Source organism: Lathyrus oleraceus, chromosome 5 (assembly GCF_024323335.1).
Source record: "Lathyrus oleraceus cultivar Zhongwan6 chromosome 5, CAAS_Psat_ZW6_1.0, whole genome shotgun sequence".
Classification (NCBI taxonomy): domain Eukaryota; kingdom Viridiplantae; phylum Streptophyta; class Magnoliopsida; order Fabales; family Fabaceae; genus Lathyrus; species Lathyrus oleraceus.
In genome coordinates, this window is record NC_066583.1 from 198,906,854 (window position 1) to 198,929,270 (window position 22,417).

At 35.1% G+C, this 22,417-nt stretch overlaps 2 protein-coding genes across 2 annotated transcripts; both read left to right on the forward strand.

Annotated features, from left to right (window-relative positions):
• Positions 1 to 11,648: 11,648 nt before the first annotated feature.
• On the forward strand, positions 11,649 to 15,951 carry LOC127082791 (replication factor C subunit 2). The gene is made up of 11 exons (XM_051023026.1): positions 11,649 to 11,814; positions 11,907 to 12,065; positions 12,149 to 12,271; positions 12,371 to 12,440; positions 12,533 to 12,606; positions 12,951 to 13,071; positions 13,188 to 13,250; positions 14,176 to 14,235; positions 14,877 to 15,002; positions 15,099 to 15,182; positions 15,652 to 15,951. Exons 1-11 carry the CDS (start codon positions 11,771 to 11,773, stop codon positions 15,748 to 15,750), a joined length of 1,023 nt encoding a protein of 340 aa, XP_050878983.1. The 5' UTR covers positions 11,649 to 11,770; the 3' UTR covers positions 15,751 to 15,951.
• A 1,548-nt stretch (positions 15,952 to 17,499) lies between these two features.
• LOC127082792 (uncharacterized) lies at positions 17,500 to 18,247 on the forward strand. Its single transcript, XM_051023027.1, has one exon. It carries the CDS (start codon positions 17,595 to 17,597, stop codon positions 18,084 to 18,086), a length of 492 nt encoding a protein of 163 aa, XP_050878984.1. The 5' UTR covers positions 17,500 to 17,594; the 3' UTR covers positions 18,087 to 18,247.
• Positions 18,248 to 22,417: the final 4,170 nt, after the last annotated feature.

Genomic DNA, 22,417 nt, shown 5'->3' on the forward strand with positions numbered 1-22,417 from the left:
TGTGACCCTGTAGGTTTTCGTGACGTTGGCAATTATATTAAATCACGCATTTAACATAATAAATAGTGAGCGGTATCTAGCAACACATCACTGCTACCCAAGACACGAAAATGTCAAGTGATCTGACAATTCCTTCTATGATAATACTTATGTGTATAATTACCCTTTTGCCCTTATGTCTATATTGAACACAAGGCATAGACCGTGTCATCCTTGTCCAGTTCAATATTGGGCCCATAGACATTTATCCTGTTATGCAGGATGGGCAAATTCCATCTAGGTCAGTCATGTCCCTCAGCATGCTTCGTGGAGTACCCATCAACTGTCTTTATGGTTATCCAGTTACGGACAACGTTGGATCAGCAATAAAGCACTCGACTCCACATCTAGGGTCCATAGTGGTTTCAGGTCGAAGAGTGGTATACACCATTATCACCATGAGAATAACTTATGACACTTTGCATAACTTTCTATATAGTATTCTCATAGCGGGTCAATCCGGTATAAATATTACTCCTAATATTCATACCTATATTTAAGACTTGATAACTCTTTATCCATGATCCATGAGATGTGATCATCAGTCTACAAACATAATAGTCTTAATGCTTTAATGTTATCCCACCTCACACTAAAGCTCGACTACGGATACTTTAAGAATAATGCCCTTATGTTTAATGTGTTCTCATGATTAAGTCACACTTAATACATTAAACGGGCTATCTATTCCAGGGACTTTATTAATCAACCATAATAAAGAAAAGCCTTTTATTATTCTATACAAGTACCAAAAGTATTGGCCTCTAGGGCTTACACCAACAACATGTTCCCTAGTTGTTTAGGATGCCGCCCACCTTATCAATGTCTTTGAACGTGAGGATGAGTCTTTTCGGTTTCCACCAGGTGGTCACCTTTTCTTCTTTATTGACCGTCATCGGCTCATAAATCCTTCTCTTGATCGTCCTATTGGATGAAGTTTTAGGGCGAGGAAAACCTCATGTGATAGAGGATATGAATTGTCAATTTCCGCATCGATCTTCTCCTTGGTCATTATTGTTATCCTTTCTTCTTTTGGGTTCCGCCACAATGCCAATCATCTTTTTAGGGGACACATTCTCTCGACGAGGGGATTGCTTCTTAAATGGAGATTCATCTCACCTACTGTATTCTATTACTTTCCCACGATGATTCTTTTAATTATCCTCTTGAGTGTACCAAGTTAGCCTTCATTTCTTAATTATATCCTCAATCGAGTATTTAAGGTATACACACTTGTCTGTATTGTGCTTGTGGCTCTTATACAACGATGTTATATCATCGTATCCCCTCTTGGATGTTTCTTTCACCGGGTGTACCGAGTTAGCCTTCCTTTCTTAATTTGACCCTCAATTGCGTATTTCGAGTCTACACACTGGTCTGTGTTGTGCTTGTGGCTCTTATGAAACGATGTTATCTCATCTCTTATTCTTTCATTGGGTAATGACTTCTTATCCTGACCTCCTTAAAGTCGATGTTAGTGCATTCATGCAAAACCTCTTCTCTCGGCGTATTCAAAAGAGTATATGATAAAAATCTAGTTTGAGGGCCCTAATCTCCTTCGTCTTGGCGCTTGTTAACGTCCCTCTCTGTTGGTCAACTACGTACTAGTTTTCCTACTACACTACCTTGTTCGACCTCTTCAGCTAAGAGTTTATCTTCAAAGCTAATGAAATTAAAAATTATATTATTTTAAACATAATACATTTTAAGTACTATATTATCTTTTATAAATACTATAATGTATTTTTAGATACAACACATGCCTAAATTGTATAAAATAATACTCGAATATTTAACATAAGATAAACTAATAGAATACAAAGAAAAATTGTTGATTATATTAATGTATAAAATTTAAAACAAAAAGATTGAATAGAATAGAGATACAATTTAGTTAGGTGAAAAAAAATCAATGTGTTATATTGGAGTAAAATAATATGAGTATTAATATAATTTTTTAAAGGTAGAATAGCCTTTTTTTGTCTCGTATGTTTAACGTTGGGTTCATTTTGGTCCCTTAATTTTTAAAAGACTTATTTTCGTCCCTCAATTGTATTAAATGTACCATATTTATCCTTTGTAGACAAAACACAGTAACACTATTAAATGTGAAAGTGTTAACATCCACGTCAGCTCCATGTATGATTTCTTCTTCATGTGAATTAGGGGAGATGACATGGTTGTCAGCTGCCATTTCCTACATGTACAACTTTGATCTTGCAAGTTAACACTGAACTTATCTCCAGCATTTTCGAGGTGCCTAACCTCAAAGATATGCTCAATAGACATTATGGAAAACAAGAGATCTTAGCAAATATTACATTATGAGTATAAAGTATACGGGACATAGAAGTTTATAAAGTATCAAAACATAGCAGTTTGTAAAGTACCTCTTCATAATATTGGGCAAGATGTCATCATCAGTAAGGTTTGCAAATCTCATTCTATTTTTTGCCCATCTTTCCATTATGTATATTTTGATCTCTTATAGCATTGTCACTATAGGCTTAGCTTTTGCTTCAATAATAACACTATCGAAGGTCTCAGACATGTTGTTCAACACACTATCACACTTATAGATTGTCTTGAATTGAGATTTGCTCCAAAACCTAGGAGGTGTTTTCATCATGTGCTTGAACGCTTCCTCATTAACATCTCTCATTTCTCTCATTTCCCTTTCCCAAGATTGTGAATATGTTGACTTAGCAGTTTTCCATATAATCTCTTTCAACTTCTTTCTAGGAAATCTCTTTCTAAAATTGTTGTACAAATGGCGTATGCAAAACCTCTATTCCACACCCGGTAAAAGCTTATCCATAACTGACAAGAGACCCTAACAAATAAATACAAGAGATTCATTATCACAAATTCAAAACATTATAATAATGCACAAAATAAATACAAGAGATTAATTATCACAAATTCAATACCTTTTGTTGGTCTGATATGAAGGTATATGTACAACATTGGCTTGTACCTCCAAGATCCTCAACCAATAGTTATAGAAACCATGTCCAATTGTCCTTTGTTTCACCTTCAACAACTGCAAAGGCTATTGACATCATTTGGTCATTTGGAGCTCTTCTTATGGCTGTCAATATTTGACCTCCACATAGGCCCTTCAAAAAACAACCATTAAGCCCAATTATAGGTCTACATAATTTGAAACTCTCTTTGCAAGCTGCATAGCAAATGTACATCCTTTAGAAGTGAGGCCTATTGTCACTAACATTGTCTGGAACAGGTTGAACATTAATCTTGATAGTTAAACCATGATTTTTTAAGGATCTCATATGCATAGTAATAAATTATTGTATATTGTTCTAGAAAGAAGCCATCAACCAATCCTCTTGCTGCACACCTAACCCTAACAGTCTTAGTCTTGTTTACACCAATATTCCATTTCCTTTGGGTTTTTTCCTTTATGTCCCTGATTTTCAGATTTGGATTATCTTTCAAAGAGTTTTGATTCTTTTACTTAACCACTTTATAGTCATGAGCTTCACACTATATGATATACTACAATTATGCTTATCCACCAATTTCCTCAATTGCCAAGAATCTTCTTACGATAACTTCCCACAGTATGCATTCCATTCACACCCTTCTTTATATATCAATCTTACCCTTTATTTATCATTTTTAGAGAACCTCAAACCCATTCCCGACTAGACTGCATATGAAGTAATTGCCTCTTTAAAATCATTCTTTGTTGCAAAATAGGTTCCTAATTCCCATTTGTAGTCTGACATGTTTTTGGGCATTTTAAAAACATGATACTTCTTCCTATGACAATTACTTTCATCATCAGTTTCACACCCACTATCCAATTCCTCATTAGCACCTTCACATTCCTCACTAGCACTTTCACATTCCTCACTATGTTTTTTGTTTTTACCTTCTGGCTCCCTGTCATAACCCAATAGTTATGTAATATCCTCTTCCACTAAACCATCGCTGTCTTCATCCGAGTCTTGAAAGGCAGCATCTAAGACACTATCATACTGGAAACTCACATCATCACTATCACCTATATCCCCAGCCCCATTAACATTGACATTATTATCTCCTACCTCACCCCACTCATATCATCAGCCCCATTAATATCAACATATTATCTCTTACCTCACCCTTACTCATATCCTCATCCCCATTAACATCAATATTAATATCTCCTACCTCACCCTCACTTATATGCTCAGCCCCATTTACATCAAGATTTATGCCTCTAACCTCATCGTTATTCAAGTCAGTTACACCATCCACTTTGCAATTGAGAACATCTTTAACCAGTTTTCTAATGACATCTTCAGTTTCATCAACATTAACTATAACCTAAGCTATAATTTCAGTTTCATCCTCTATAGGTCCATCATAATAATCAGGTTGAGAAACTGAATGTTGCACATACAAATGAACATTCTTATGTACCTTACATAAATTAACTAACTCTTGGGCACCTTTATCATCACTCAAAGTAAACAAACCAACTGTTGGGTCCTTGTATATTACTGTTCTAGATTCCTCATATCCTAGTTCATTAACAATCCCTAACACCTCAAAATAACTCCACTTATCAACATCACACTTCACCTCAGCAACTGAACCCCCATAACTCGACTCATCATCACCTTCGAAAAACACTCATGGTGTATAATTACATGCATATATTCATCAATAATATACCTAAAAATTACAACATTTTGAATCAGGAACACAAAACCCTAAAATGCAAACCCAGATGAACCCTAAAATATAATTGGGCGAAGATTAAAAAGAAGAAAACAGACATTACCAGTATTCTCTTCATAAATCCCTTTTCTTCGTGCTTTCTTCGTTCTTCGTTCTTAATTCTTCAATGATTCGTCGTTCTCCATAGTGAGGTTTGAGAGAACTACAGAGAAATGTGAGAAAGATGAGAAATCTAGGTTTGAGAACTTCAGAGAGTTGTGAGAAAGATGAGAAATCTGGGTCTGAGAGAACTTCAGAGAAATGTGAACGAAAAAGGCTATTTTACCTTTTATGTATTACATTACCAGGTCATCATAAACTGATACACGTGTGTGTCACCTTTGCATCTCAATTGACTTTGACTAACGTTTTGGATGGTAAGGATAAACGTGAACCACTTTGAATAACTGAGGGATCAAAATGGTCATTTTTAAAATTAAGGGACCAAAATGAATCCTACACAAAATATAAAGGACAAAAAATGATATTAAACCTTTTTTAAAAATGTATAGTTATACGGATCTAATGGGCTACCCACGACCCATACAGGCTAGTCCTAACGGATAGTGGGTTTAAAGAGTTGGATTAAAAAAACACTGAAAAATATGGACTCTAATTTTAAGGTTCAATCTTTATAACTTTTCAGACCTGATGGACCGGTTCTTACGGGGTAACCCATTTTAACAACTCTACTTACACATATATATTTTTACATCTAAGTAACGTTGATCAAATATTTATTTTGTTTGATTAAAAATTTTATGTGAGGAGAGATGAGTTTGGATCTTGTCTTCCATTTATTTATTTATTTATAATTGTGTTACTTGAATGCTAGATTTGTATTCTAGGAAAAACAAAATTTACTTTTTTTTTAATGTATTGTTGTTATTTGCAAGTTTTTCATATTATTTATAATTTATAATTTAAATAAAAGATGATATTTTTAAATTTTATATGTTTTTTGTGTTAATGATCAGATTTTAAAATTAGATCATAACTTTTGAAATGATCTGAAAATATAATAAATGTTTAAATATTTTTATAACTTTTGTTGGTGATTTTAGTATCACCCATGATTTTAGTAGTAATGAGATTTACTCTAGGCCGATGCAATTATGCGTTAAAGCTTGGAAACGAGTTAGGAGTAGTGCGGAGTGCACGCTCGTAGAGCCAACGTGTAATTGACTGCAAGTAATTGAAAACTGGGTTCCAAGGGGCGAAGCCGTTATTACCGTTTTTCTTGAAAAGGTATGACTTTTGAACGTTTGAACCTTCCCAACCGTTATTACCGTTTTTCTTGAAAAGGTATGACTTTTCGTTTTCAGTTTTCGTTCTCCTATAAAAGGGGGAAATCTGGCCTCGGTTTAGGGTTACACAAAAAAACCATTCTACGTTCCAGAATCTTTCTTTTGCCAGAAACATTCTTTCTTCAAGAATTATCCCCACAAAGATTTCGTGAACCCAGGCATAAATAGGGTCGAAATACTTTGTTCGGAAAGTGAACGAACACGATTCTTCGAAGATTATCCAGGATTATCAATTAATTATCTAACAAACGAACAAAGTAGTCATCTGATAATCATGGCTGGAGGAAACACCGTCAAGGAGATGACCAGAAATTTCGGAAAATTGGACAAGTTTCAAGGACAAGATTTCAGGCGTTGGCAGAAGAAGATGCATTTCATGTTGACAACGTTGAAGGTGGTGCATGTCCTATCTACACCGATTCCAGAAATTCGGGAAGATGACACAGTTGAAAATCTGAGACGCAGATCAAAGTGGGAGAACGACGACTACATATGCAGAGGGCACATTCTTAACGGTATGTCTGATCCCTTATTTGATATTTACCAAAACATAGAATCTGCAAAGGAATTGTGGGATTGTCTCGAATCCAAGTACATGGCAGAGGACTCATCCAGTAAAAAGTTTCTGGTGACTGATTTCAACAACTACAAAATGGTTGAATCAAGGTCTGTCATGGAACAATTCAATGAACTCCTCCGAATCCTTGGACAGTTCACACTACACGGATTAAATATGGATGAAACAATATCTGTCTCAAGCATCATAGACAAGTTGCCTCCTTCGTGGAAAGATTTCAAACACAATCTGAAACATGGAAAAGACGAACTGTCTTTGATCCAACTTGGAAGTCACTTGCGCATAGAAGAATCTCTAAGAGCGCAGGAGGATAACAAAGGAAAAGGCAAAGAAATTGTTGGACCCTCGGTTAATATGATCGAAGAGGGTGGTAGGAACGGTAACAACAAAAACAAAGGAAAGAAGCGTGCTTTCAAGGACAATAAGGGCAGTTTCGGTGCTAACAAGAAACCGAAATTAGAATGCTGGAAGTGTGGTAAAACAGGCCACTTCAAGAGGGATTGTCGCTTCGTTAAAAAGCACGATAACGCGAATGCAAGTGGTTCAGGAAAGGGGTCTAAGGACCAATCCGAAAACCAAGGTCAGAAATCAATTCGTGATTTGAATAGTTTAATTAAACATTCTGTTTCACTAAATTCTGAAGCATTCTATGTGCAGGATGATGCTACCGCATGGTGGATTGATTCTGGCGCCACTACACATGTTTGCAAGGATCGTTTCTGGTTCAAGACTTTTGTTCCAGTGGAAGATGGTTCTGTCCTCTACATGGGAGATGATCACTTCGCTCCCGTTGAAGGCAAAGAAAACGTGGTGTTAGAATTCAGTTCCGGAAAAACTATTACTTTGTTTAATGTTTTGTATGTTCCTAAATTACGAAAGAATTTAATTTCTGGCCCTGTATTAAATAAGCTTGGATACAAGCAAGTGTGTGAATCAGATAAATATGTATTATCAAAGTCTGGTGTGTTTGTAGGATTTGGATATTATAATAATGGTATGTTTATGATGAATTTGAATGGAGTTCCTAATGATTCTGGTTCTGTATTTATGTCCTCTTCGAATATTATCAATTCTTCGTTATGGCATGCTCGCCTAGGACATGTACATTATAAAAGAATGCATGAAATGTCTAAAGATAAATTAATTCCTAATCTTGATAAAAATGTAGAAAAGTGTAAAACTTGCATGTTAACTAAGATAACTAGGCAACCATTTAAAAGTATAACAAGGAAATCTGTCATTCTTGAGTTGATACATAGTGATTTATGTGATTTGCATGCTACTCCATCATTAGGGCATAAAAAATATTTTGTCACTTTCATAGATGACACATCTAGATTCTGCTATGTCTATTTGTTGCACGCTAAGGACGAAGCCTTAGATAAATTCAAAATTTATAAAACTGAAGTTGAAGTGCAACAAAATGTGTTGATTAAAACATTACGCACAGATAGAGGTGGTGAATATTATGATCCTGTGTTTTTCCAATCCGTAGGAATCATTCATGAGACTACGGCTCCTTACACACCTCAACAAAATGGTGTGGCTGAAAGGAAAAATAGAGTGCTAAAAGAAATGGTGAATGCCATGTTATCTTACTCTGGTCTGAGTGAAGGATTTTGGGGAGAAGCCATGTTAACGGCATGCTATTTGTTAAATAGAGTTCCCAATAAAAGGAACAAAACTACCCCATATGAACTTTGGTATAAGAAACGACCCAACCTGACATTTCTACGTGTTTGGGGTTGTAGGGCCGTGGTTAGACTCCCGGACCCAAAAAGGAAAACTTTGGGTGAAAAGGGTGTAGCTTGCATCTTTGTTGGATATGCCGAGCACTCCAAGGCCTATAGGTTCTATGTTATAGAGCCTAATGACTCGATCTCTATTAACACAATTATAGAATCGAGAGATGCCATATTTGATGAGAACTGTTTCTCCTCTGTACCTAGACCAAAGGACTCTATACCTATTTCAGATGAATCTCTAAGAGATGATCATTCAAATGATGTGCCAAGTCAAGCACTTGAACCCCGTAGGAGCAAAAGAGCTAGAAAAACTAAATCTTATGGATCTGATTTCCAACTATATTTAGTTGAGGGATCAAAGGATCAGATTGACACTCAATATTATTATTGCTATAGTATTGAAGAGGATCCAAGAACGTATGATGAAGCTATCAAGTCTCGAGATTCTGCTTTTTGGAAAGAAGCAATTGATGAAGAGATTGGCTCTATCATGGAAAATAATACTTGGATACTATCTGATTTACCACCAGGTTGCAAACCATTGGGTTGCAAATGGATCTTCAAAAAGAAGATGAAAGTCGATGGTACAATTGACAAGTTTAAAGCTAGACTAGTTATCCAAGGCTTCAGACAAAAGGAAGGGATTGATTATTTCGATACCTATGCTCCTGTTGCCCGTATCACTACTATTAGATTGTTGATTGCCTTGGCGGCTATTCATAATCTAGTGATTCACCAAATGGATGTCAAAACAGCATTTCTGAATGGTCATTTGGAAGAAGAAGTGTATATGAAGCAACCTGAAGGTTTTGTAATGCCTGGTAATGAACATAAAGTGTGTAAACTAATTAAGTCATTATATGGGCTAAAACAAGCTCCGAAGCAGTGACATCAAAAGTTTGATGAGGTTGTTTTGTCCAATGGTTTCATTCTAAACCAAGCTGACAAATGTGTATATAGCAAATTTGATACATCCGGTAAAGGAGTTTTCATTTGCTTATATGTTGATGACATGTTGATCTTTGGCACCGACCAAAATCAAATTGATATAACAAAGAATTTCTTGTCATCAAAGTTCTCCATGAAAGATATGGGAGAAGCGGACGTTATTCTAGGAATTAAGATTAAACGGGAAAATAAAGGGATTGTAATTACGCAATCTCATTACATTGAGAAAATGCTCAAGAAGTTCAATTGTGAAAGTTGTTCTCCAGTAAGTACTCCAATGGATCCGGGAGAAAAACTTATGCCAAATACAGGTAAACCTGTAGATCAACTCGAATATTCAAGAGCTATAGGCTCTTTGATGTATGCTATGATTAGCACTCGACCGGATATTGCTTATGCGGTTGGAAAGTTGAGCAGATTTACGAGTAATCCTAGCCGGCATCATTGGCATGCGATAACTAGGGTATTCAAGTACTTGAAGGGTACAATGAATTATGGATTGTCATATATGGGATTTCCTTCGGTGTTAGAGGGTTATTCGGATGCTAGTTGGATAAATAATGCTGAAGATTCATCCTCTACAAGTGGATGGGTGTTCTTGCTTGGGGGAGGTGCTATCTCATGGGCTTCCAAGAAGCAAACATGTATAACTAGTTCCACAATGGAATCTGAGTTTGTAGCATTAGCTGCTGCTGGTAAAGAAGCAGAATGGCTAAGGAACTTGGTATACGAGATTCCGATATGGCCTAAACCGATATCACCAATTTCTATCCGTTGTGATAGTACTGCCACATTGGCTAAAGCTTATAGTCAAATATACAATGGAAAGTCTAGACATTTGGGTGTCAGACATAGTATGATTAGAGAATTAATCATGAATGGGGTGATATCTATAGAGTTTGTTCGGTCGCAACAAAACTTAGCTGACCACTTGACGAAGGGGTTAGCTAGAGACTTAGTAAAGAAGTCGGTAATAGGGATGGGATTAAAGTCCATTTAAATCTATTAGCTTTGATATACCCAATTCCCTTCTAATATGACGTTAGAAGCAGAATTCAATGTGGAAAGATCATAGTTAAAGATTGGAGCAATTATATTTATCTTCCCAGGGTATGTGCTCAGACCTGCAAGTGATGGTTAGGTTGAAGTATATCTTCTTAATGGTTCTTTTGAAAAATTGTAAATGCAGGTACAAGATTAAAAGAATCACCTATGTAAGCATGAAGTTTTGCCGCTTCAAGAAGTTTGGACTTGGCTTCCTATATGCTTATTAATGGATAAGGACACATGGCTTGTAAAGTGTCAAGTATGAATAGTAGAGTATTGTAAGAAACATATGTGTACTATATCTTCTGACATTCAAATGGATTGACGGGTTCAATCGCTATGACACCCAGATTTTCGAGTGTTTGAAATGTGTATTTGTACTAAAATGAAAATTCAATCGCAAGACATTTTCGTTTATGCATCTGTTTGATTGTAATATACCCTTATATATTTTATTGTATATATTAAGTAAATCAAGGATTACACTAAAATGGGGGGGATTTGTTGGTGATTTTAGTATCACCCATGATTTTAGTAGTAATGAGATTTACTCTGGGCCGATGCAATTATGCGTTAAAGCTTGGAAACGAGTTAGGAGTAGTGCGGAGTGCACGCTCGTAGAGCCAACGTGTAATTGACTGCAAGTAATTGAAAACTGGGTTCCAAGGGGCGAAGCCGTTATTACCGTTTTTCTTGAAAAGGTATGACTTTTGAACGTTTGAACCTTCCCAACCGTTATTACCGTTTTTCTTGAAAAGGTATGACTTTTCGTTTTCAGTTTTCGTTCTCCTATAAAAGGGGGAAATCTGGCCTCGGTTTAGGGTTACACAAAAAAACCATTCTACGTTCCAGAATCTTTCTTTTGCCAGAAACATTCTTTCTTCAAGAATTATCCCCACAAAGATTTCGTGAACCCAGGCATAAATAGGGTCGAAATACTTTGTTCGGAAAGTGAACGAACACGATTCTTCGAAGATTATCCAGGATTATCAATTAATTATCTAACAACTTTTATATGAAGTAACATGAATAAAATGTTATGATACTTCTATTCAATAAGGATGAAAAAGTGTTTCAAAAAGTTAACTTTAGTTAAGTGTATTTTGAGGCAAAGAAAAAAAAGTAAGACAAAGTGAGACGGGGTGTTTTAACACTTAAAACGTATACAAATATCAACCCCAATTTTATTGAACTTAATCGTATTAGTCCAGCCCATTAAGATGATGAAAAAAAATAAAAATTCATCGCCATTGATGTTAAACGCTGCGTTGCATGGCAAACAAAGCGGGAAAATGGTGGTGCCCTATACAAACACCACCAGCTAGTAGTATAGCAGAAGAGTGTGTGTGCGCGTGACTCTGAACAGAAGAATCAAGATGGCGCCAATCATCCAAAGCACTCAACCATGGGTCGAGAAATAGTAACTAACAACATCATCTTCAATTCAGTTTCATTTTTGTTAACCTAATTTCTGTTTTTCGCTTATCTGATTTCTCTCCAATTTTGTATCAGTCGCCCAAAGCAAGTGAAAGACGTTGCTCACCAAGAAGAAGTAGTTCGAGTTCTCACCAACACCCTCGAAACCGGTAGTTGCCCCCACATGCTCTTCTATGGTCCTCCCGGCACCGGAAAAACCACCACCGCCCTCGCCATCGCTCACCAGCTTTTCGGGTATCTTTTTATTGTGTTGTGACTTTGAATTCATAGATAATAAACAATTTTGCTCACTAATTTGTGAAAATTATGTTATATAGGCCTGAGCTTTATAAATCTAGGGTTTTGGAACTAAATGCTAGTGATGATCGTGGTATTAATGTTGTTCGGACTAAGATCAAGGATTTTGCAGCTGTGGCTGTCGGTACCAATCAGCGGAAGAAGTATGTGAAATCTAATATTCTTTTGAAAGAGTGTTGTTTTTCTTTACTTCGTTCTCTGCTTATGAGATTTGTATCTGTTTTGGGTTTGTGATGTTTCAGTGGTTATCCTTGTCCGCCGTATAAGATAATTGTTCTTGATGAGGCGGATTCAATGACAGAAGATGCTCAGGTATGTTTACTATGTTTTTCATCCTTGAATTAGGTTGTTTAGTGCAATCTACAATTTGTAATGGTTTTATGCAATCTATAATTTGGATACAGAATGCGCTGAGGCGTACGATGGAAACTTACTCTAAAGTTACAAGGTTCTTTTTTATATGCAACTACATTAGCAGGTACATAGTCTTCTATGAAGTTAGTCATTTTCAATTTCACATCTTTATTGAAGTACTATGGAATCATGATTAACACTATCTTCATCAGTTATGGTTTTTGTAGTACTTCTTTGTCATTGTTTAAATAAATTAAATCTATGTACTAGTTTCTCTATTGCATACTTTATTTTTCTTATGTTGGCAAGAATATTAAAATGTAAGCACAAATATCATGATCAGTAACCAAGGAAAGGTATAAAGCTAAAACAATACATTGTATAGTCTTTTTATCTTATTGTTCTTGTCCGTGCTTTTTTGAGGATAGGTGACACATTGGTTTTATACAAGGTTGTCAATTTTTGTAGGATTATAGAACCACTTGCTTCAAGGTGTGCCAAATTCAGGTTCAAGCCACTGACAGAAGAAATCATGAGCAGCCGAATATTATACATCTGCAAAGAAGAAGGAATCTACCTTGATGCTGAGGTAAGAGCCTTAGAGCTTATACATCGACTTTGTTATTTTTAATGGTTTTGATCCTTTGTCTGTAATGGTTTTGTTGACATTATAGCGAGTTGTTTTAAGTATCTTTTCTTCCGTAGGGTCTTTCAACCCTAAGTACCATTTCTCAAGGAGATCTTCGCCGGGCTATAACATACTTGCAGGTGAGCACATTTCCTTATTAATATAGTTTGTCTTCAGACATGTAAGTTATGTTACTTCTATTTTATTGATATTATAACACGGTTGTTTTTCTAATATGTGTGCATCTTTTATATGGCTATGCTTCTGACATGCTCTACTTAACTCTGGCAAACTAACTACTAACTATCAACCGTGTTAACAGTGTGTTACTTATTAGGAAATTAATGAAATTTTTATGTATGGTAAAATTACCTTGAAATAATTTTTTGGTTAACATTTGTTTAATTGTAGCCAAGTATGTTCTCATTGTTTTTGTTTTTGAATGCTGGCTCAAAAATTAAAGCAAATGGAAATTTGTTTCAGTGGAAAATTTATATTTGCTATGAATGGGGGAGCCAATTGTAGGAGTGTATGCTTTAAATTTTTGTGCTTTTCTAATGCTGACTTGAAAATGAAATTCAACTGAAGGATGGGTAATTGGAGAATTCCCACATATTGGGCTTAGCAGAGTGGTTTCTAGGTTCACATCCAGACAGTATGGGATTCTTGCTATTTCTGCCTTAATAGCCGCCTTTTCTGTTAATATTTAGTACAATAGATCTGTAATACAGGCACTTAAACCTGCTTCTTCTTTTAGAAAGTATTAAAGAAATATCTAATTGCTTTCACCTTATGTCCAAAACTAATTTGTTGGCATAGGCGGAATTCTCATATGAATTATGGTTGAAACTTGAAACGAATATTGCCATCACCTAGTTAAATCAAGGCAGTCTTAGTGAGATTAAAGAGTTTGTTCATGTTTTTTTTAATGATTTGATTTACCTTTACTAAATTTGTGCCGACCTATTACTTCTAGAACAAAAACACTGGCCAAGCTTTTGTAGAGTGCATTCATATATAGCATTTTTACTTGTCATTTTAACTAATGCGGGATTAATGTTACAGTCCGCTGCTCGTTTATTTGGATCTTCCATCTCTTCGAAGGACCTGATTTCTGTTTCTGGGGTAGGTTGTCACACTAACTCATGTGGCTTGTTCTGTTCTATTTTAAAAAAGCAATATATGCATTTTGAAGTTGTTTATACTCAATTATTATGAATGCTGTTTGCTTGTATGATGATGCACGCAATACTCAGATTTAATGATTGGCATAAAAGGAGTGCTAGCAACACACTCTCTTTGATTAGTTAAATTTCACACGGGTCCCCATAAATCATTTGGGTCCCATAAAAATTTGGTGGGATCCATGTGAATTTTAACCAATCCAAGAGTGTGTTAAAAAATGTGTCAAAAGAGTTTGTGCTAGCATTATTCTTGGTATAATTATTGGCTGTAGGACAAAGGGCATGAGTTGCCTGTTTGTCTTATTTTTATTGTAAATAATTTCTTTCCTGGTTTTTATATATGAAAAACATGGATCAACAGTTATTTCACTGTTATAGTGTTGTGCCATGACATGAAGTTCACAAAATTTGCAGCCTGTATGTCACTTAATGAAACATTGGATGTTGTCTATTACCTTATGCTTCCTTTGTGGTATATATTCTTGCTGTTTACCGTCTTGCAAATTTGATTGGTTGTGTGGGAAAACCTATATTTTTCTCCCTTCCTGCTTATCCTGTATATCTTTAATCTGTATCTTTCAGATTGTTCCGGCAGAAGTTGTTGAGGCACTTCTTAAAGCATGCAAAAGTGGTAATTTTGATTTAGCCAACAAGGAAGTCAACAATTTCATTGCAGAGGGGTATCCTGTCTCTCAGATGCTAACTCAGGTCTTGTTTTGCCATTTTCAGTGGGAAGTTCTTTTGTTGATAACTGTACTTACCCAGTTAAGTCTTTCACAAAGTAACTGATTCTTTTTCCTTCAGTTGTTTGAGGCTATTGTTGAAGAAAATGACATATCTGATGAACAGAAGGCCAGAATATCCAAGAAGCTGGGTGAAGCAGATAAGGTTACTTATGACCCTTAAGGAATTAATATCTACACTAACCTCAACTGTTTTTCCTTCTCTTGTTTCTGCATATGGTTTTTAACTTCAAATAGATAAAAGTAAATTATTACAAATAGTTAGAGATGTATGCATAATTAATTCATGTAAAATATAAAAGTTATGGATTGAGTAAAAGAAGTTAAAATTATATAGATAGAAAGAATTCGAATTTAAAATCTACAATGAGGGAAGTTAAGAATGAATCTGAGATATAAGAGTGAAATAGTCAAGATTTAGGAAGAAAGCAAGTTTCAAAGCATATTGAATTTTTTTTGAAGAAATTGAACAGAGACTTAATGGGAAAAATCAGCATTAAATGAGAAATTGAAAATTAATTATTGAGATTATAAGTAACTAATGTTTGGAATTTGTTTTTTTTAACTATGCCCAAGTTGGGTTCAGTTCTTACTTATTTCTTGTGGAATTGCAGTGCCTAGTTGATGGTGCTGATGAATACCTGCAGCTTCTTGGTGTTGTTAGCATTACAATACAGGCTTTATGTAACATGCCAGAAGGATTTGCTTACTAGGGTTAACTATTAGATAGTCAGTATGTTGGAAGCCATTGTGACTATTTGTGTAGAATTCAATTTCAAAGATTTCATCCAGGGTAGTTATGCTCAGTAACTGGTCTTGTATCGAGCAAGTATTATAGTACTACCGAAGGAAGTGAATATATAACGGAACAATTGTACTGTTTTTGCATCAAAATATTTGAAGCAGTTAGTCCATGTTTGATTCATGGTGGCGAAGATTAATTTAGAATGAATTATTTCTTAAAATTGATTATATATATACACTCTTTCCTTTTCAACCACTTTCTCGCATCAATTCTAGAACAGAAGTGGTGGAAAAATTTGAATTTTTAACATTAGCTGCAATTCATTTCATTTTGCATTTTGATGATATAATAACTTACCAGTGTACAATTTGGAAAAAATATAAACTAATAGAGGTATTTTTATACTACCTCTCTTATTAATTTTAAGACCCTCTTGATTTTTATTATCGTCTCTTTATGGGCCAGTTTGTTTTAGTTTTAAAAAATGGATTTTTTTTATATTTAAAAAAATGGATTTTACAACAATATTTTTTAAAATTTTATAAGTTTTTTCAAATTTATTTTTTATAAATTAAAAAACTAATTTTGATATATTATGATATAAATTTACATTATTAAAGATCAAATTATAGTCAAAATTATAGTTTTTCAAAAAAGTCTAGCTTCAAAATGAAATGTTTTTTTAAAATTTTGATATCCAATTTTTTTATAAAATGATTGAAATATTTAAAATAACATTTTAAAAATAATTATTCAAACTAAATTTTTATTTAAAATTTTTATGAAAAGTTTCTTTCTAAATTTTTTTTACATCAAAATCTATTACACTATAAAAAATCATTTAAAAAAAAAAACCAAAACAAACAGGCCCTGTATAAGAACCTCCTCAAGTGCATTAATTTTTTTAAAAACATATCCTTAATTGATATTCCTCTATTCATATGATACAGCTGTTTGAATTTATGTTACTGTTCCTTTTTGCTTCCTTAATACAAATACAAAATGCTTGTGTACTATTCCTGAAACATGAAAATCTGTTTCACTTTTTTAACAAGCTTATATGTTGCTGGTAGGGTCAGAGTTGAGACAATAATAATAAGCACGCCGAAGTTTATTTGATTAGCATTAATCTTGCTTGGTAATGTAATACTGTTATAACTCATTGATCGTCAAATAGTAAATAAGCAGTACTCATAAAAAGCGATTAAATTAATTTCAGCTATTGCCGAGTAGCGTTTTCAAATACGAGTAGCACATCTTGTATCCTAAACACCAATAGCTCCCCCACCAAAATGATTACACGTGATCCATCAAGTCTCAAATATGTATAGCACTCTTGAATGGGAAGTTTTGGGATCATTAAAGACAAAAATTGAGACTAGAAATAAACGAAATTACGCCCACTGATGTAGGAGAGTAACTCATTCATATGTTATTGTTTATTTCATTCAAATACTGACAAGAATGTAGCTTAAAGAGTAGGTCCGTGACCGTCCATATACACTAAATTCTCAATTCATGTTTGAATATTGAAATTTGATTGATACCAAAAAGTCTAAAATATTTAAGCTTAGTCACATGGAAAATAAGCAAATAAGACAACAAAACAAAATTGGCCAAGAAAAATACAAGAGAAAAAAATCATAAACAAATTCAGTTACTCAAATCATCGAGTGTGGCCCCACAAAATTGCCGCCAGCACCGGAACTCATCGCTTGTTATCAGTGTCACCCTATTAATATTTGATACATCACTCACTCTATTATTTATAGAACCTTTAGTTTTAGAATAATAAAAATCAAATTGAAAACTATGGTTGTGATGGAAGATGATTCTTTCAAGAAGCCAGGAGCAGTTCCATTCAAATGGGAAATCAAACCCGGACTCCCCATTCCCCACCATCCTCACAACCCGGAATCTCCCTCATTCAAGCTCAAACCACCGCCGTTAATCGGATCCTACAAGCTATCTCCGGTGGAGCCCCGAACACGGTCCTTCCGGTCAAATTCTAAGGCCCGCTCTGATAGATGGAGATTTCAGCGGCCGCTCCTTTCCCAGCCTGAGATAGTGACCTCTTCTGGCTGTTTCTTCTCACCTTTCCTGAAGCGTTTACGGAGCAAGAAGACGGTTCCGAAGAGAGTGGTCGAACACGATTATACATCGGAGTTGGATACGATTGGTCGGTGGTCTTTGTCGTCGACTAAGTCACTATCCCCGTTCAGGCCTTCAACGGTCTCGTCTTCTGTTGCGTCGTCGCCACAACCCGTGGGTGATGTTGAATGGGCCGGGTTTGGGCTTTTCTGAAATAGTAGTTTGGTTTTTAATTGTATATTTTTGTGTGAGTTTGTAGGTACTAAAAGATAAAGAAATCATAGTTGAATAATATTCGGAAACTATTCAGGTGCTTATATTAGAGACACCTTTGTTTTGTTGGTGTTTAAATTAAACTTTAAATTAGTGTTTTATTCTCATCATAACATAAAATTATCTTAAAACTTAATTTGTTTGCACTAACTAATATTAGGTTGGTCTGACTGTTTCTCCCTAATAGATTCTCTTAAATAGACAATTAGAGGGGAATAAAAATCCACAAACCGACTCAAATTGCAAACATGCATTTAAATAGTTGAGTTTTTCTTTTTTCATCTCTTAAAACCTTTCAAAAACTCCTGAAATTTACAATAATGTTATTCAAATTCTAGAATTCAGAGTGTCCTTTTGAATCTTATGGATTTAAATATTCAAAATTCTTGAATCCATAAACAAATATAATGAATTGAAACGATCCATTAAATCATATGAAATTCAACATTTTATATCTCAAACACTAACAATAAGTTGTGAATAATTAAAAAATAAATTATATACAAACACAATTATAAATAAGAAATAATTATAAATAAGAAATACTAGTTACTTCTTCATCAGACTTAATCATGCACATACGATCTCATTAAATATCTTGTACCGAATCAAACTTGAACATATAACATAATTTTTTTTGAATAGTGTATCATTTAAGTCAATATGCCCCAAGGAGTGATACTAACCACGTATTAAACATATGATTATCATATCATCATCGTTTTGTAGTTGCATGTTGGTGAACTGAACACGTCCATTATCATCGATTATTAGAGACACTGATACTCAACAATGTAACATCAATATTGATCTTGAATAATGGTGTTTTGGACTGACCGAAACAACCATCGACTGACCACTCAAAGGGAGTTACGATTCATCTGGATTTCTCGCGACGCATGAGAACTATCATATGAAAGAGTACAAATGATCCATATCCAAATCCAAGATACATCTAGCGCCCCTTGCATCACACACCTAACAAATAAGAAATTACTATAACCATACAATTATATAAAGGACATGCTCTAAGAATTCAGATATACACTTTCAAATTCAAATTTCATTCATTTTCTCCTTCAGATACTGACTTAGGCGTTGGAGTGCCAATCTTGCAGGTCACCATCTCATCCTCCACATTGGGAGTTCATATCCACCGTTGTTCTTCGAAACCACCAATTCTAGTTCTGTAATGGAAGAGTTGCGCCGTATGTGGGAATCGACTTCTGATTCATGCATTTTCCACAATCTCACATTCTCTATTCGATCCATCGATTCAAAACCTCTTCAATTTATCAGATCATAGTGTATATCCCGGAAAATTAGTTGACCAATCGAGGTGTGAGATCGGCGAAGCCTATCTTGAGCATGTGAGTTCTTTGAGATCGAGTTGGTATGATAGTTGAGTATGGTAGGGTTAACAAATCGAATAACAAAGATGTTATCTATTACTCGAAACCCGGTTAGGCAATTCGAGTAAGCGGGGCATAACCGACTTCTCATATACCGAGGATGGTTTAAATAGTACAAGTCAGATTCGATGACAAAGTTAGAATATCATTTGAAGAGTCATAAGAGGGCAGTTACAATATAATATATTATGACAATGAGTTATAATTATTGAAGAGGCAACCATTAAAGAACAATTATAAGGGGCGATAGACGTTATTAAAAGGAGAATTAATGAAGGATATGAAAAGTCAGGCAAGGGGAGAAGAAGACCTATAAATAGGAGGATATTCAGAGGATAGAGGGACAAGACACGAGTATTTTACATAATATACACTTCAACCATTCATTTTAGTCTCTACTTGAACTAAGACAAGAAAGTCAACCTTTTAGTGTTTTTTAGCAACAACATTTGACGCCCACCGTGGGGCCTCGGTAAAACTTGCTCAGACTACACAAAATCATCATCGAAACGCTAACACTTTAACTACAAGAGCATATTACTGTCGTCAGCAATCAAATGACAATCATAAGGGCTTTTGCCTCACTTAAGCACAAGCACATGACCCATCATTCATCAAATACTATTGCCGAAGGATTTGCCGGAGGAGGAGAAACAAGTTCGGCGAGAAAAAGATATACCTAGACAGTGATGCATATCAGACAGAGGACGCCTTCGGAAGGAACAAATCATCAGACTACCACCACCTTCTCTAAAAAAGATGCCGAAGGAGTGATCACTCACGAGGACGACCCAATGGTAATCAAAGTACAAATCCAAAACTGGGACGTAAAACACGTTTTGGTCGACCCGAGAAGCTCGGCTGATGTTATATATTGGGAAGCATTCAAGGAAATGAACTTTGATGTTACCGAATTGTTGCCCTTTACAAGTTCGCTGGTTGGATTCTCGGGAGAACCAACATATGTGTTGGGACACTTACCCATGATAACTACTTTTGGTAATGGAGAAAGTGAAAAAGCGTTCTAGTGAAGTACTTAATTGTCAACACCGCCTCTCCCTTTAATATCATTATAGGCAAACCTTCTTTCAATGCTTTGGAGGCAACATTTTCTACTTTGTACCTCACATTGAAATACCCCCTGAAAGATGGTCGAATAGGAATAATAAAAAGGGATTAAGAGATAACAAGAAAGTGTTATAAAAATAGTCTGAAGCTAAAGAAGAAAAGTCTTTTCGCTGATGAGTCAGTCAAAAACGTTCAAGTGAAAGTGAACTCTATTGAATTGACCAGAGGGAATATTCGGTAGAGGATAGTCTCACGTCCATGGAGGATGTAAATACAATACAAATTGATGCTCAAGCATCACAAACAACTCAGATCGACTCTAACCTATCCCTAGAGGAGGAAGATGAAATCGTCCAAATTTTAAGGAAGAACATGGATTTATTCGCGTGGAAGCCGCCGGGTATGACCGACATTAATCCCAGCGTGGTTTGTCACCACCTAGCACTGGATCTGTAAGACCCCAATGTTAACCCTAAGATCCCTCATGCTATCTTATCATTTGCATTGGCTTTAGGATCACACCTTGGTATCCTCCTGACCCCTCATTCATTGGGTTTGTATTGGGAGAGATCACCAAGCATATTTGATTGTATCATACTTTGTTTTTGTTTGTTTACTAACCAAAATTCCAAAAATATGTCTAGTGTAGTTTCATTTCTTTTGTAGGTAGTGTGTGCATCCATCTGTGCCCTATCAAGCTCACATCTAGGGTTTGAGACCCTCAGTGCAATAGATCAATCAAGGAAAGCTTCACATTGGTTATAAGCATCATATATGGATCCCCATGTTCTTTATTTATCATTTTGGTAAAAAATTCATCAAGAGTTTGAAGCTTGTTTGCCTTGGAGGCCATAATTCATCTGGGTATCTTGTGTGACTTCCTCAACAAGTTTCTTTAACAATTGGTCAAGGATCTTAAGGGATACTATGTTATACTTCATCTCAAGCATATATGATTCTCCATGATCTCCAAAGAGAAAAATAACTTTAAGTTTGCAAGTTGGTTCAAAGAGGTTGACCAGAGAAGTCAACTAGTCAAATCTAGGGTTCCTAGACCCTATCTCCTACAATTTTTGTCATGTGAAAATTATTCCAAGATCAAAGTTACTCTTTATTACATTCCAAACAACTTTCATGTTGTCATTAAGAGCTAGTTTGGTTTGAAAAGTCATTTTTTATGGTGAAAGATTATAGGTCATTTTGTTTGTGCCCTAGATAGAAGGTCAACTTCCAAGAACCATAACTTGCTAAATTTTTATGATACGAAGGCCATCCAAGGGTAATGATCAATTTAAAGATGTATTATACAACTTTTCTTCTTTTATAAAGTTCAAATTTAACTTGCAAGGGCATGTACTAAGAGGAAACATTATAGGTCATTTTGGGCCATCATCATTGAACAAGCAATTTTCCTCAACTTCTAAAATCCATAACTCCCTCATGCAAAATTCAAATTGTGTCAAACTTGTGACCAAATTGAATAGGGTTAAAATATATACAACTTTGAAGAAGGAACCAATTTCATTTGAAGCTCATAGCAAAAGTTATTCAATGTGGAAAAAGTTGTCATTTGACTTTTAACTTAGAAAATTTTCAACTATGTTTGATTCTTCTACCTTCCACCTCAAAATTAATCATCATCCAAGCTACAAATGGATAAATTTTCAACATAAAAGTTATTCCCCTTCATGTTAGCTTTCCAAAACATCCAAGATCAGGGCATTTGGATTATTTTTGAGTGACTTGCACATGGGTGTAATGCATGACCCCATTTGAAAACTTTCATGACCA